Here is a 16660-nt window from a genome sequence, read left to right as displayed (position 1 = left end):
TAAGACTCTGTGCTTCCACGGCGGGGGGTGGGGGCGGCGCGAGTTCAATCCCTGGTCAGGGAACTAAGATCCCACATGCTGCACAACTTGGCCAAAAAAATAGTTAATAACCCCCCCCAAAAAAATAGTAACACCCCCCCAAACTGAACTCTTAGAAGGTTGCCTGACGTGTAGGTAAAAAATGAGCATAAAGATGACGAGTAAGGAGGGCATAGTCCTGTAGTGATCACACAGCTGCCTCTTCACTCAGAAATCAGTGTCAGAAAGCAGCGTCGTTCCAAACATTTTCCACAAATAACCTGGGAGAGGGAAAATACAAATACCCATCTTTTAGGTGATACTTAGATGAATTCTGAAATGCCGGTTCACTGAGGGGGCTAGCCCTGTGGCTGTTTGTTGACGCACACCAGTGTTGAGTTGGCCACAAAGGTATTGTCAGCCCCCAGCCTTGCCCAGAGCCCCACGCAGATGACGCTGGTTGACACACAGGTTCCCGCCAGGCCCCCAGCCCCGCAGCACAGGAGGGGCCTGGAGAAGCAGAGCTCGTTAATACTCACACAGAGATCTAAGTCCCACCGTGGAATGCACGTTCCCCCGTTTCCTTTAAAATGCCTGGCCTTCTCCATCTGTATTTCGTTTTCCTACTTTTAAGCATGATGGGCACAAGAAATAGTTCTTGCTTACTCTGTCCCCATCAGTCCAAACAAAATGCAGTCATGGTGATAAAATGGCAGAACACTCTGGTTGGGTGATTTATAGGGAGTGGTGGGGACTGCGCAAATTGGAAAACCTGTGTGTTTCTAGAGGAGGCAGCCTCCATTCACCTGTGTGAAGCTCATGGTCGTGGTGCGAGAGTCAAGCCATAGCCCCCTATTTTTTTTATATAAAACCTGGAAAATGTTGGCATTTCATGCCAAGTCTCTCAACTTTTCCACGTTTATGACTATTTTAAACCCAGGAGGGAGGTGTGGAAGCTTCCTGCACAGACCTGTCCCCAGGCATGGCTTCTCAGATCCCACCCCCACCCCTGCTCCCTCCAAGCACCATGCCTTGGTGCCTTTGGGAAAGCTACTCCCCCCGGGACATTTGTCCTCCTCTGGGGACGATTAATTACTGGCCTCCAGCAGCATGAGCCTCCAGCTTGCACATGTCTGAGATACAAACACAGATCACATGTATACTTATACTGTCACCATTCATGGTGGGGGTGGGGGGCAGTGGTGGCAATGTGGATGAACCCTGGGATCAGCACTTTGCCTCCATGAGGTAAACACCCCAGGATAGGGGCCAGGACACCATCAGCCCAGAGGCCATGGCAATGCAGAGGACCCAAGGCTGGACCGACACACTGCTGCTTCCACAAAAGACTGAGAACCCAAATGACCTCCCCGTTGTCTGAGAACTGAGTCCCTAAGCTAGCTGTCTGCTCTGCATGGAGCTGCCCCTCACCCATCCACCCACTCACCTCTCACATCCTGTACCATCATCCATCCATCCATCATTCGTTCGTTCATCTCTTCTGGGCCACAGCGTCTACCAGACTCTGGAGCTACAGAAATGGCTGAGCCCCCACCCCAACCTTGCACTTAAGGAGGAAATGGACAGTGATGTGGGGCCCTGGAGGCCAGTAATTAATCGTCCCCAGAGGAGGACAAATGTCCCGGGGAGTAGCCTTCCCAAAGGCACCAAGTCATGGTGCTTGGAGGGAGCGGGGGTGGGGGTAGGATCTGAGAAGCCATGCCTGGGGACAGGTCTGTGCAGGAAGCTTCCACACCTCCCTCCTGGGACTGGAGCTCTGCCCCAGGTGGGGACTTGGGAGGCACTTCGCCACTCTGTGCTCCATCGGATCCTAGCTGGAGATGCTCCTGAGCAAGGGTGCCCTGCCCTGAGTGGGGGGCTCTCCCAGCACTGAGCCCAGGGCGGCAGGCTGTGAAGGGTGCAAGTGGGTGCTGCCATCCCCTCCCAGGAAAGGGGCAGGAAAGGGAAGGGGGTGCTGACAGGCATTGACGAAGATGACCTGGGTGCCCCAGAGTCAGAAGACGCAGGGGCTGATTCTGCACATGGTCTCAGTCACCCTGCAGCCACGCCGGGCACGGTGCCCAGACAGGCGTGGTCCCTGCCCCTGGAGCAGGGGCATCTCAGAGGGGAGCTTTTCCAACCCTTCATTTAGGGTGAGACCGAGCAGCGGGACTGGGTGCGGCTCAAGGTTTCTGACTCTGGGGTTGCTGCTTGCAGGTTAGCACTGGGGAACCCGAGGGGAATGCAGAAGAGGCTTCCCAGAAGGTTCACACCAACCCCGCTGTGGGCTTGTCATGGGACCCGCCTGCTTCCCGACCCGGTGGCCTCACTCAGGACAGTCACCCATCATCGGAAGAGCGGTGGCACCAGCTTCACTGGCAGAGACGATTCTGTCCCCAACCCTGACTAGGGACCCAGCAGCTCCTGCCCCTCCCGTCCCCTTACGAGTGGCCACACTAGTGACCAAGGGCTCGTGGGCTGTAATCCAGGAGCCCTGACCTCCAGGCCCAGCTGTGGACTCTCAGCAGCTGAGGGGTGAACAAGGTACCACCCCAGCTCTGGGGTATTCTAGGACCCCCTCCAGGTCTGGGGGGCGGCCTGTCTTGGCTGCCCCATGTCCCCTGAGCCCCAGTCTGCATGTGACAGCCTTTCCCTGGAGCCCTTTTAGAGCCCTTCTATGGGCTTCTCAGCCTGGGGCCTTCCCCTTTCACCCAGACTTTCGGGTGTCTCTCTGGAACCGTAATCCAAGTGGGAAAATGGGGAGACCTGGACTTGTCTCTGGGCCTCCCTGGCCCTTTCCACAGCTCGAAGGGGTGGACATGTATTCACATCAGCTGGACGGGCCCTCCCAGCACACAGAGGCCTGCTCCATGGGCAGTGGGGGCCCTCAGGGCCCACTGCTCACAGGGGCACCTGCTCCTTCCCTCCCCTGGAGAGGGGGGCCAAGATCCAGCAGCCAGGCTTCAGGAAAGAGATGGGAGGACACGAGCCCTTGTGTAGGGAGAGGAAGCTTCCAGAGCTGGAATTCCCCGAGGGTCTGAACCAGGCATCGAGCATGGCAGGTATCGTGTCCTGGCCCCCGCGGCCGGGCAGGTGCCAGGACAGGCTCCAGGAGAGGCAGTCTGGGGACCGGTGGGGCCACTGCTCAGAACTCACCCACCACCGCGTGCCCCAGGCACCCTCACAACTGTGGCTCCAGCCCCAAACCAGACTTGGCATTGGCCGGCATCTTGCTCCTTCACCCCCCAGCCTGTCTTCACCCGGCCAGGCCCCTGAGGCCCAGCCTGGGCTCCTTCAGGCCTGCCCCTGCCGCCATCCTGCCAGGCCCTTCTGTAACCCCACCTGCCCCCCCATCTCAGAAGCCCACCCGTGTAAGTGGTGAGTACAGACCCCTGTCCTGAGTCCGGGTCTCTGCCCTGGTGCCCTTGGGGCCTCGTCCACCCCAGGGACCTTGGGAAGTCTGATCCTCCCCTGAACCTCAGCTCCCACGTCTCAAAATTCAGGTTCTAAAAACAGCCCCTCACTTCTGTTTCTCGTCGATGTGATGGTTACGAGACCCAGGGTGGGAAGCGGGGAGGGTACGTGCTTGCCTTACTCTGCTGTCCGTTTAATTTAGTAAAAGGTCTCAGGTAGTGGTTCTCCGCCTGCCTAACCATTGAAATCACTTTAGTGCTTTTTAAAAAAGCACCGATGCCTGCCCCGCCCGCCAGTTAAACCAGAACTACCCTCAACCCGCCCGCTGCCAGGCAGGGTCCAGGTTCAAACCCTTGACTCTCCGATGCAACCCTTGACTCTGACGGAGGACTGGGTTTTCACTTTCAAGGTGCTTTCACGCCAGTTGTCTCACGTCTCCGCGAGTGGATGCGGGCTTGCTCCCCCACCCCCACCCCCGTCCCTTTCTGCCTCGAGGCTGAGGCTAGGGTGCCTTTGGCTCCACGGTGTGGCCTCCCAAGGCCAGGACGTCGGCCTCACTGTGACAAAAGCTCTCGGAATCTGGGAATTGAGCGCCACGGCTTAAGAGTTGTCATGATGGCTCTTGTCCACCAGAGGGCGCTGTGGCTGGGGGCGCTGCTCCGCGGGGGTCTCAGCTCTGTGAACCAAAATGCTTTTTAATTGAAAAATTTTTTTAATTCAAAAAGGATTTGCTGTTTGTGCGCGAGTGCAGGTCCTCCTTATGCAGGAGACTTAATGTCTTGAGTAAACAGATCCGGGCCCAAATCCACCTTCAAAGGTACTCACTGTTTGCCCAAGGGAGCGAAAGGGCTTCCAGAAGCGGCCTAGTCTCTTGGGCAAACACTCGGGGCCAGCCCGTCCCGGGCAGGGGACAGCGTCTGTGGGAAGGGTTATCCGCGGCCTAAGGGGGATTATGGCGGGGGGACATACGTTGAAATTTCATTTGGGGAGTTAAGAGAAAACAAGAGGCGGGGGAGCAGTGCTTTTCTCCAGCCAAGATGACCTAAAAAGGGAAAAATCTCAAGGGTAGGGGCGGGGCGGCAGTGGGGGTGGGGTGCAGGCTGTGCAGTGGGTCCCTGGCCCTCTTTGGGGGGGGGGGGCGGTGGCATACTTGGCCCTGAGTCAGGAGAAGGCGGCTGTGTACCCCTGATTTCCCCAACACATGCCCACACCCCCTCACCCCAGAGAGTGAAAGAAGCAAGAATTTAGTTTATCCTTGAAGGCTCTTCTACACCACCAGCCCGCCCCCCACCACCCAGGGACCCTGTCCATTCCTGGCCACAAAGACGGCCTCCCAACCACCCCACAAGGCACTTCGACCCCGGCCCGCCTGCACCCCCTTGTCCCCACTGCCCCATGCCCTCAGAAAGTACCCTTTCTGGGCCTACCCCTGGCAGTATCCAGGTCTCTGGGCCTGGCCCCTGGGCCCCTGGCTGTGGACATCTGGGGGCCCGTGCCTCCGTCCCCTTTCACGCACCCTCTGTGGCCAGCTGGCCCCCAGCAAACTCAGGCGGCTTCCCTGCCCTGGGCATTCCTGCCACCTGGGAGCCGGGCACAGCAGGCACTAGAGGGTAGAGGTGACCCAGCCCACAGCTGGTGGTGCCACTCCAGCGGCTGACACTGGGCTGGCTCCCTCACTTAAGTGCCTCACTTCGGCTGTGCCCCAAGCAAGGCCTCAGAGCAGCCCAAGTAGAGCCCCCCCCCGCAACCACCACCAGCCTCCTCCCCACACCGCCCCCCATTCCCTCCTCAGCGCCCCCTCAGCCCTAAAGTCTCTGACTCTTCCTCTCTGCCCCTCCCGTCCACTCCCACATCCCACATGTGGTGGGGCCACAGAACCGACCTGCAGCATCGGGTCACCAGGGAGCTGGCTGACGAGGCGGAATCTCTGGCCCACTCCCCGGACCTACTAAGGCGGGACCTGTGTGTGTTACAGGCTGACCAGCCTGCTGCTTTCAGTCTGGGTGCCACCCTCTGTCCACCCTTGAGGAGAGACCACACTCTGCTGCCCACGTCGGCACCGCCCTGGAGCCTGTGCCCACCCAGCACTGCCCCTGCTGAGGTCACCACGTGTTTTTAGTGACCCCATCCCCCCCGCCCCAGCCTGTACAGCTCAGGCCAACTGCTGCCCCCTGATCCCCCCCGTCCTCCTACCTGGCCCTGGGTCCATCGCCAGGGCTGGGGTCCTGCCTTCCAGGCCCGTCCTCTTTGTCTTCTGATCCTGTGAGCTTTCCTACAAACATCCCTGCACTGTAACTCCAGATACCCTCTCCCCCAAGGGCTCGCATTTCCATCCCTTCATTCCTGGTTCATCCACGTCTCTGCAGCCAGGCAGGCGGCACCCCTGAGTACTCCTCAGGGACCACCCTTGGCCATTGGCAGAAATGCCTTCATGTTCTCTCCCCAAGGCTGCTATCTTTCTATTGCCCATTTGGGTTAAAAGCACCGGAGTTCCGGCGTCCATCCCCTGCCCCTCTTGTAGGGCTCCCTCCTGACCCCAGAGCCCAGCACAGGCGGATGCGGGTGGGTGAGTGGGTGATAGAGGCAGAGATTGTTTCCTGCCGTGATGCTCCTGAGCAGCCACCAGGTGGCGGTGTTGTCCCAAACTTTGCCCGAAGTCCTCCTGGTCTGAGGCTGCACTGCTCCTCCAGCCTCCTGGAGCTGGAGTGCCCGGACCATGGCTGGAGCCCGGGTCATTAGCAGGAAAGTGCGGCCACGTCGATGTCTTCTCTTACGTAGCCAACAAATGTACAGTGAGTGCTTGCATGGTGCCGGGGCAGGCGGGCCCTTAACCTGCCGCACCTCATCCCCTCCTCAAAGAGGGCCCCGGGAGTAGAGATTGTCACCCCCACCTTCTTTATTGAAGTATAAAAGGCATATTGGCTTCAGGTGTACAACATGTGTCGATAGTTGTATATATTGCAAAGCAATTATCATAATAAATATAGTTACCATCTTTTATCTTACATAGTAACAACTGTTTCCTTCTGATAAGAATTTTTAAAATTTAGCAACTACCAAAATACGAATTGCAGTATTGATATCCATATCCACGACGCTGCACAGTCTGTCTTCAGGACGTAATCACTCTGTAACTGGGCGCCTGTGCCTTTCCACCGTCTTGCCCCATTTCACCCGCCCCACCCGCCTCTGGCGTCTGCTCTGCCCAGTGAGCTTGGTCTTGCTGTATTCCGGGTTCCACATATAACTGAGATCACAAAGTGTTTGTCTTTCTGTGTCTGACTGACTTCATTCAGCACAACGCCCTCAAGATCCATCCATGTTGTTACAAATGACAAGATTTCCTTTTTTTATTCTTTAAATTTTTGTTCTGAGTATAGTTGGTTTACAGTGTTAGTTTCAGGTGTGCAGCAAAGCAGTTCAGTTTTTTACACAGATACACACACACACACATATATACACACACCCTTTCTCAGAGTCTCTTCCCTTATAGGTTACTATAAAATATTGAGTATAGTTCTCTATGCTACACAGTAGGTCCTTGTTGGTCATCTGTTTTATATACAGCAGCGTATATTTGTTAATCCCCAACTCCTAATTTATCCCTACCTCCTGCTTCCCCTTTGGTAACCACATGTCTCTCTTCTGTGTCTGTGCGTCTATTTCTGTTCTGTATACTAAATTCATTTGTAGCCCTTCTTTTAGATTCCACATATAAGTGATTTCCATGATGTTTGTTTTAGTCTGATTTACTTCATTTAGTATGATAATCTCTAGATCCATCCATGTTGCTGCAGATGGCATTATTTCTTTTATAGTTGAGTAGCATTCCGTTGTGTATATATAGGCAAAATTACTGGAGTGGGTTGCCATTCCCTTCTCCAGGGGATCTTCCCAACCCAGGGATCGAACCCAGGTCTCCTGCATTTGTAGGCAGATTCTTTACCATCTGAGCCACCAGGTAAGCCCAGGTGGGGTGTATATATATACAGGTATGTGTATATATATACACATACATTTTCTTTATTCATTTCTCTGTTGATGGGCATTTAGGTTGCTTCCATGTCCTGGTTATTATAAAGAGTGCTGCAGTGAACATTGGGGTACATGTATTTTTTCCAGTGATTTTCTCTGGATATATAGCCAGGAGTGGGGTTGCAGGATCATATGGTAACTCTATTCTTAGTTTTTTTAAGGACGCTTCATACTGTTCTCCATAATGGCTGCACCAATTTACATTCCCACCAACGCTGTAGGAGAGTTCCTTTTCCTTCACACCGTCTCCAGCATTTATTATTTACAGACTTTTTGATGATGGTCATTCTGACCAGTGTGAGGTGATACCTCACTGTAATTTTGATCAGCATTTCTGTATTAGCAATGTCGAGCATCTTTCTATGTGCCTTTTGGCCATCTGTATGTCTTTAGAGGAATGTCTGTTTAGATCTTCTGCTCATTTTTTGATTGGGCTGTTTGTCTTTTTATATTGAGCTGTATGAGCTGTTTGTATTAATATATTTTGGAGATTAATACCTTGTCGGTCGCATCATTTGCCAATATTTTCTCCAATTCAATAGGTTGTTCGTGGTTGTTTTGCTGTGCAAAAGCTTTTGACTTTAATTAGGTCCCATTTGTTTTTTTGTTTGTTGGTTGGTTGTTTTTATTTCCATTCCTCTAGGAGACAGATCCAAAAAGAGATTGGTATAATTTATGTCAAAGAGTGTTCTGCCTGTGTTTTCCTCTCGGAGTTTTATAGTATCTTGTGTTCACATTTAGGTCTTTAATCCACTTTGAGTTTATTTTTTTTTGTGTATAATGTTAGAGAATGTTCTAGTTGTATTCGTTTACAGGTAGCTGTCCAGTTTTCCCAGCACCACTTACTGAAGAGACTGTCTTTTCTCCATTGTATGTTCTTTCTTCCTTTGTGGTTGATTAATTGACCACAGTTGTGTGGGTGTGTTTCTGAGCTTCCTATCCTGTTCCATTGATCTGTATTTCTGTTTTTATGCCAGTACCATACTGTTTTAATTACTGTAGCTTTGTAGTGTAGCCTGAAGTCAAGGAGTCTGATTCCTCCAGCTTCATTTTTCTTTCTCAAGGTTGCTTTGGCTATTCAGAGTCTTTGTGTTTCCATACAAATTAAAAAATTTTTTGTTCTGGTGCTGTGAAAAATGCCATTGGCATTGAATCTGTAGACTTTCTTGGGTAATATAGTCCTTTGACAATACTGATTCTTCCAATCCAAGAATGTGGTATAACTTTCCATCTGTCTGTGTCTCTTCCGTTTTTCATCAGCATCTTATAGTTTTTGGACTCCAGATCTTTTGTCTCCTTGAAGTGAAGTGAAGTCGCTCAGTCGTGTCCGACTCTTTGCGACCCCATGGACTGTAGCCTATCAGGCTCCTCCATCCATGGGATTTACCAGGCAAGAGTGCTGGAGTGGATTGCCATTTTGATGCAGTGGTAAATAGGATTTTCCTTAATTTCTCTTTCTGATATTTCATTTTTTAGTATATAGAAATGCAGATTTCTTTCTGCGTATGAATTTTGTATCCTGCAACTTTACTGAATTCATTGATGAGCTGTAGTCTTCTGTCAGTGTCTTTAGGATTTTTTATTAGTATGTATAGTAACATGTCATGAAAATGGTGACAGCTTTACTCTTTTTTTTCCAATTTGGATTCCCTTTCTTTTTATTCTCTGATTAATTACCATGCCTCGGACTTCCAAAACTATGTCGAATAAAAGTGGAAAGAGTGGACATTCCTGATCTTAGAGGAAATGCTTTCAGCTTTTCACCATTGAGTACAATGTTTTAATACCTGTGGGCTTGTCATATATGTCCTTTATTATATTGACAGTAGGTTCCCTTTGTGCCCACTTTCTGGAAAATTTTTACCATAAATCAATATCGAATTTTATCAAAAGCTTTTTCTGCATCTATTTAGATGATCATATGGATTTTACTCTTCAGTTTGTTAATGTGATGTATCACATTGATTTACAGGTTTTTTTTAAATGGCATTACTTAAAAGATAGTTTTATTCCCTGAAATAAACCCACTTGATCATGGTATCAATTCAGTTCAGTTCAGTCGCTCAGTTGTGTCCAACTCTTTGCGACCCCATGGATAGCAGCACGCCAGGCCTCCCTGTCCATCACCATCTCCCGGAGTTCACTCAGACTCGCATCCATCGAGTCAGTGATGCCATCCAGCCATCTCATCCTCTGTTGTCCCCTTCTCCTCCTGCCCCCAATCCCTCCCAGCATCAGAGTCTTTTCCAATGAGTCAACTCTTCGCATGAGGTGGCCAAAGTACTGGAGTTTCAGCTTTAGCATCAGTCCCTCCAAAGAAATCCCAGGGCTGATCTCCTTCAGAATGGACTGGTTGGATCTCCTTGCAGTCCAAGGGACTCTCAAGAGTCTTCTCCAACACCACAGTTCAAAAGCATCAATTCTTTGGCGCTCAGCCTTCTTCACAGTCCAACTCTCACATCCATACATGACCACAGGAAAAACCATAGCATATGATCCTTTTAATGTATTGTTGGCTTCAGTTTAGTAGTATTTTGTTGAGGATTTTTGCATCAATGGTCATCAGTGATATTAGCCTGTAATTTTCTTTTTGTGGTATCTTTGTCTGATTTAGGTATGAGGATGATGGTGGCTTCATAGAATGAGTTTGGGAGTGTTCCTTCTTCTGCAATGTTTTGGAATAGTTTGAGAAGGACAGGTGTCAACCCTTCCCTCAGTGTGTGATAGAATTCGCCTGTGAAGCCGTGTGATCCTGAACTTCTGTTTGTTGGGAGTTTTATAATCAGAGGTTCAGTTTCAGTGCTTGCAGTTGGTCTGTTCAGATTTTCTTCCTGACTCAGTCTTGGGAGACACACCTCCCTAAGAATCCGTCCTTTTCTTCCAGGCCGTCTGCTTTTATTGGCATAGAGTTGCCTGCAGTGACCCTCGTGGTCCTTTGTATTTCTGTGGCGTCCCCTTGTAACTTCTCCTTTTTCATTTCTGATTGTATTTATTTGGACCCTCTGCCTTTTTTATTCCTTGATGATTCTGGCTTGAGGTTTATCCATTTTGCTTTTCTGATTTTAGTTTCATGAAGATTGCATATTTTTTATGAATACCCTATGTACGCACCACATTTTCTTTATCCATTCATCCATCGATGGGCACAGGTCGCTTCTGTATCTTGACTGTTGTGAATGATGCTACAGGGAATACAGGGTTCCCTTTTCTCCACATCCTCACCCACACTTGTTATTTCTTAATAACAAGAAATTATTATTATAAAGGAGATGAGTTCACTGAGGTTCAGAGGTGCTGGGGTCACCCTGCAATGTCAAGTCCTTCCCTCCCCACCCCTTCTGTTTGTAGGGAGCACCGTCCTGTCACTGGCGTCCCCTGGCCCCTTTGGCTGCTCACACAGGATGGCCAGGGCCCGCCCAGACCTCGCCCCCATACCCAGCGCCAGCTGCCCCTCTGTCCTGGGCCAGTCTGTGGGCCATCGGCAGGTGGCCGAGGATGAAATGCTGGCTGCCTTGTTCTCCCCACCCTTTCCCCCGGGAGGAATAAACCCCTCCAGCATCCTCTGCTCCCCTCTCATTCCCAAGTGACCCCCAGAACCCCTCAGCTGTGCTCCCTCAGCTCAGCACAGCCCCTGGAAGGGCCTCGTAGCTGCAGGCAGCTCACTTTGGGGCTCGGGGACCATTTGGAGCCCACAGCTGCGGCACCTTACTGGGTGGGCACCCAGTGGTCACCCCCCCACACCCTTGCTGGGACGGTTCCATGTCATCCTGGCGGCTCCCCCAGCTGGGTCCTCGAGAGGGCAGCTTCAGGCAGAGGCTGAGTTCAGCCAGGTGGTTCAACTCTGCTCTGCTTTAGTAGGGGAGCCCTTCCTTATGGCAATTTTAGTGCTGAAAAGTTTTTGAAAATATTATTTTAAACGTTTAATGACCACTGATCTAAGCAACTCATTCCTAAGACCCAGGGTCCTACGTGGCTGCCGCCCCTGGTGTCCAGGCCCTTCTCATGGCCCACTCCCAGTCCTGCAGCCTGCGCCCCCCTCTTCTTGCCTGGCACACCTGCCCCACATTTGGGTGTAGAAATACCCCCTGGCCATCAGGGTGAACCACAGGTGTTCCCCCTCCTCTGAATTTCCACCAGACTCGGAGCCCACCATCTGTCATTTCTGTGACCCAGGTCAGGTGGGTAGGCTTGGGTCTCCAGCATGAGAACTGAACGCAGGTTCAGGCCGGCAGCTGGGCAGGCGAGCCCAGGTCCACTCCGCTGGTCCTACCCTGGCCCAGGCTCTCATAACTTATTACAAACTGGCCCCAGGAGCCCAGGGAGGAAGGCGCTGGGGGCATGGGGTGCCCCGTCCCTGTGGCCCACGCCATCTGAGGCTTGTCTTCGGCTCAGAAAGCACTGAGCAGGCGGCCGGCCCCAGGGGCTCCCCAAGCCTGCAGCCACAGCCCGCCTGCCCGGCCAGGTCTGGGGTGGCGCCCAGGGCCATCCCTCCCCATCCAGGAGACTCCTTCCGCAGCGGGAGTAGGGGGACTGTCTGCCGGGAGGCGGGAGGGCGTGCAGCACACCGCCTGGCATGCAAGCTGCTGCTGCTGAGGGCTCATACCACCCGGGGAGTGGTGTGCAAGGGTCCAGTCATCACAGATGAGCCAGCCAGCCACCACGCAGCACCAGAGGCGTGCCCCCTTCCCTGTGCACACACGCACACACGCACAGCCCACGCCTGCGGTTCGTGTGCACGTGCCAAGGGCAGCCCTCCAGTGTCCTCGGGGCCTCCGCCCAGCTTGTCCACGGCCATGGGCTGGTTCTCTCCAGTGTCCCCTGCCCTGACTGAACTTCTCTCCCCGCTGACCTCCCGCAGTATGAGTACAGCTTCCGCACGGAGCAGAGTGCCGCGGCCAGGCTCCCGCCCAGCCCCACCCGATGCCAGCAGATCCCCCAGTCCTGAGGGGCCGCCCACCCGCCCGCGGGGAGACGACACAGCGCCCGGACTACTGAGCGCCCCCTCGCCCGGCCCCTCCTGCCGCCCATCCACACTGCCCTGCTCGGCGCTCCTGGGAGACTCTGGGCAGCTGAGCTGTTGCCTCCTCAGTCATCGGTCATCAGCTTGCCCAACGTGACGCCCCCTGCCTCCCTGGGGATGCTCTTCCTTAACCTCCACTAACCTGTGTGTGCTGTAGTGACCAGCGGCTCCTCCCGTATCTGTGTGATGCCCAGTAGTCCTCTGACCAACCCTACCCACCACGGGAGCCATCTGAGGGCCCTGGACAGTTGTCTGGCCGCCCAGTGATGCCACCGGCTCCCTGCCCTCCTGACTCTGCCACCATGAAGCCATCGCCTCCTCCCAGAAGACCCTGAGGGGCTGGTGGCCTGGCACAGGGCACCCACCCACCACCCCCCCTAGCACTGATGGGTTGCCCCGTGGAACAGATCTCTCACGCCAGGGGCCTCGAGTGCCCGAGAACTTCATGGGGACCCTAAGGAAACACGGAGGGGCGGCCGGTGGTGCCCAAGTGGACCTGGGCCTAGCTCCCCTCTGACTCACCCCTCAGTTCACACACTGGACACCCTGAGGACGGGGGCCGGCCACCCCACAGCCACCGGCCCAGAGAGGACTTGCCTGCGGCCGAGGCAGCCGAGGGGCTGGGTGCTTGCGTGGACATGAACTTTGCCGCCAGGTCCCCATGCCCAGCCTCCTCACCATCATCCCCACAAAGGGCTCATCTCTGCAGTGCTCACGTGCCAACAACAGCTCCAACTGCCTGTCCCCACGCCCCGACCATCATCACGTGGGTAAAGAGGCTCTGTGAGCCGGTGCCCAAGGACGTGGACACACAGTCACCAGACTGAAGCCAGAACTGACCCTTCTGCCACTAGTGCCAGTGACCACACCATCGTTCCCCAAGGTGCTGGCCACCCAGCCCAGCTCCCCACACGGGCACCGTGGGAACGGGGCCGCTGTCCTCCCTGGAGGCCCGGTCCTCACCCGGTGTCTGCTTTGTCTGGCCATGGGACTGTCCTAAACTCCCAGAACCTGGTATCTCACACCTTGGAGGTGGGGGGCAGGGGTCAGCAGATAGTTGGAGCATTGGACGTGAGCTTTGACACGTGTCTGGCGTAAGCAAGCAGCCCAGGAGAGGCCCTGCCCAGCTAGGAACAGAGCCCCTGCTCCCTGCAGTTCCTCGAATGACACCGGGGTGGCTGGGGTGCAGTCAAGAGGAGCAGCCTCTGGCTGAGACACAGGGCCAGGGCAAGACATACCTCAGTCAGCCGGCCTCAGCTCTGCCATCTCCAGACCCTCCGCCTCCCCCCGCGGCTGCCCCTGATCTTTCCCTTCCGATACCTCCTGATTCCTGTGTGTCGCCTCTCCCCACTGTCCCCAAGACCTGAGGACATCCCTGGCAGGGCCGGCCTCCCCTGGGACCCGCCAGGGCCCAGGAGGCACAGGTGGAAATTCCTCGGGCAGACCTTTGGGATGGGTGCTCGCCCAGGGCTGAGCCGATGATCTGGCCTCAGACATACGCACTGAAATGAGCTGGTTGTTCCTGGGAGTCGGGGTGGGGAGCCCTGAAGGGCCCAGAGAGCCTGCGTCTGCTGCTGCTGCCAGGATGGTGGAGCTGGTCCAAAACCAAGAGTGGGGGTGGCCCCTCTGCTCACCTCTGTCCGGCCGTGTTGGCTCCGTCCCTCAGTCTCTCCTCACACCCCGGCCGTGGGGTCGTCCCGCCCGGTAACACCCGCGGCCTTTCCGCGGGCTTCCTCCACTGAGAAGCAAGCATTTCGGCTCCGTGGGCCCGAGGAGGTCCAGAGACGGTCACGTGAGATTTCCTGTCAGGGAGCAAGAGGGCCATGAGGGTGGCTGTTGGGGAAAGGGTCTCCCCTCCACCCCCCAACCAGGCCGGTAGAGGCAGGGTCCAGGGCCTCCAGGAGAGGGCCAGGCCTCCCCTAGCAGGCAGCCTCAGCGCGGGGTCTAGCGAGTGACTGTGGACGGCGCCGTGATGGCAGCTGGAGAGAATGGAGCAGCGACGGTGTTGGAGAAGCCGGCGTCCCCAGTGGGTCTTAGGCAGCTCCTGACCTCTGTCTTTCCTTCTGAGGGGGGCTGCCCACCCGCGTGGAGGTGAAGCTCGCTCACTGGGGACCAAGCCCCCTCTTCCCCCTTCCTTTCTGGGACGGTGCTTTTCTCCGCAAACCCTCTGGCCACGAGGGGCGGGGAGGCAGGGCTTCTCTCAGAAACACGAAGGGCAGTGACCTCCACCCTTCCCAGAAGGACTCCCCAGAGCACAGCATCCCCCGCTGCCTCCTCCTCGTCCCCTGAAAATTCTAAGCCTGTCTGCACAGGCCTTGGAAATGGCACAATGGCACTAAGGAGCAAGCAGCCGGCCCAGGTTCACTTTGCAAATTTATAACAAGGTTTTCCCCCACCCCCGAGTCCAGGAACTGACTCTGGCCACGACCTCCTCTCAGAGGGATGGTCAGGACGGCGGGGGACGGGAGGCGAGGGCCAACACGTCCGAAGCACCTACTCCTTGCCGGGCACACGGCCGGCACTTGAAGCACATTTTCTTCTGTCACTCCCACCCACCCCACCCCGCCAAAAAAAAAACACCAATACCCAGAAGCGGATGCTGGTTCCAGATGAAGATGCTGAGACGCGTCCACAGGCACAAAGCTGGCGCGCGGCAGAGGCGGCCCAGGCCCCGCTCTGTCCCGTCTCGAGCACCTGCCTCCCGTGCAGTAACGGGCCTGCGGGCGTGATGGTGTCTCACCGAGCACGGGGTGAGGGCCGGGTCCAGTCCCCAGGGCTGCGGGCTGCCCCTCACCGTGCACACGGATCCCAGCCCGCAGCTCCCTGGAGCCGGCCAGCGAGCCTGAAGGTGAGCCTGAAAGCCGAGCTCACCTCCTGGGGCCTGGAGCGGCCGGCGCCCACTCTCACCGCAGCTGCCCGCCCCCCAAGGGCGGCTGGCCGTCCTCACCTGTTGGACCCTGCCGGCCCGGCCTGTCACCACCAGGAACCGGGCCCCGGGCGGGCGGCTGGCTGCGCTAGGTTAGGAACAGCGTTGTACTGCGTGTATTTATTTGAGGTGACTCTAGTACTTGGCAAAGGGAAGTTTCACTGTGTGATTGTCTTCTTAATATAATTTGTTAAATAAACGTTTGTTTTAACCTTTTCCTGACTCGCTGCTGTCTCTGAGGCATGGAGACCGGGGTCCCTCCAGCTCATTCTGGATGCAGGCCGGGCCGGCACCATCCTGGCCTTCCAGCCTTCTAGAAAGAGCTGGTGGGTTTTCTTGCCCTGTTTGGATGACCTGGTGACAAGCCAGAAGGATCCAGGAGGAGCGGCAGCCCTCAGGAATGCTCCTGGAGGGAGAAAAATGCCAGTTTCCATAAAAGCATGTGAAGTGCACGTGTATTAATGGGTCTCCAGCAAGGAATGCAGAGGGCGCTTTCATCTCCAGCTCGCCCCGAGCCTTGTCTGTGCCGGGGCGGGGCCGTCTGGCTGCTGGAGCGGGGGTCATACAACCACACGGCTTCAGCACCACTGGTTTTGTCCCATCCCCTCGCTCAGCTGCTGGCAAGACGCTGCCCCAGATGCCCGGGAGGGGCTGCCAGCCCCAGACATGCACAGGCTCCTCGTGGGACACAACTGGTCAGGTTACACCATCAGAGCTCTTTGCCTCCTTTATAAAGTGACCTTAGTGGCTCAGAATCTGCCTGCAATGCAGCTCGATCCCTGGGGTCGGGAAAGATCCCCTGAGAAGGGAATGGCAACCCACTCCAGTGTTCTTGCCTAGGAAATCCCATAGAGGAGTCTGATGGGCTACAGTTCATGGCGTCGCAAAGAGTCGGACACGACTGAGCAACTAACACTTTCACTTGTCCATTTTGGAGCCAGACACCTGGGTCTCAGCCATCTCCACCTCCAGGCCTATTAACACCAGGCTTGGGTGACCCATAGCTGTCATCTCACTAGAACCATGAAAATCCCCCAAAAGGTAACGGTACCTCCAGCCTAGGCCCCCATGCCCAGCACCCCTCAGGTCTTTTTTCCACGGTGGGAGAAGGAGAACAGCCCAGAGAATTCTGTGAGAAAGCCACGAACGCCGCTCAGCATGGAGTTCAGAGAGCTGACCTCACGTTCCGGTGCTGCTGCTTCCTGAGCACGTAGCTCGGAGCACCCCACGCCTGTCTAAAGGGGCCA

General features: G+C 55.1%; 1 protein-coding gene across 2 annotated transcripts in view; it reads left to right on the top strand.

The window, feature by feature from the left end:
* The window catches only part of MVB12B (multivesicular body subunit 12B), a 194415-nt gene extending 178785 nt beyond the window's left edge, over positions 1 to 15630 (top strand). Inside the window, exon 10 of one of the 2 annotated variants that reach the window (XM_070378981.1) lies at positions 12326 to 15630. In XM_070378981.1, the coding sequence (XP_070235082.1) occupies positions 12326 to 12412 (87 nt within the window). In that variant the 3' untranslated portion in view covers positions 12413 to 15630. Of the gene's footprint in view, positions 1 to 2235; positions 4403 to 12325 lie in introns of those variants that run through there. The other variant, XM_070378980.1, reaches the window with a different exon arrangement.
* The last annotated feature ends 1030 nt before the right edge of the window (positions 15631 to 16660 follow it).

This window comes from Bos mutus, chromosome 11, assembly GCF_027580195.1.
Source record: "Bos mutus isolate GX-2022 chromosome 11, NWIPB_WYAK_1.1, whole genome shotgun sequence".
Classification (NCBI taxonomy): Eukaryota; Metazoa; Chordata; class Mammalia; order Artiodactyla; family Bovidae; genus Bos; species Bos mutus.
Note: the sequence above shows the minus strand (reverse complement) of the source record. Positions and strands in the feature narration are given on the sequence as shown.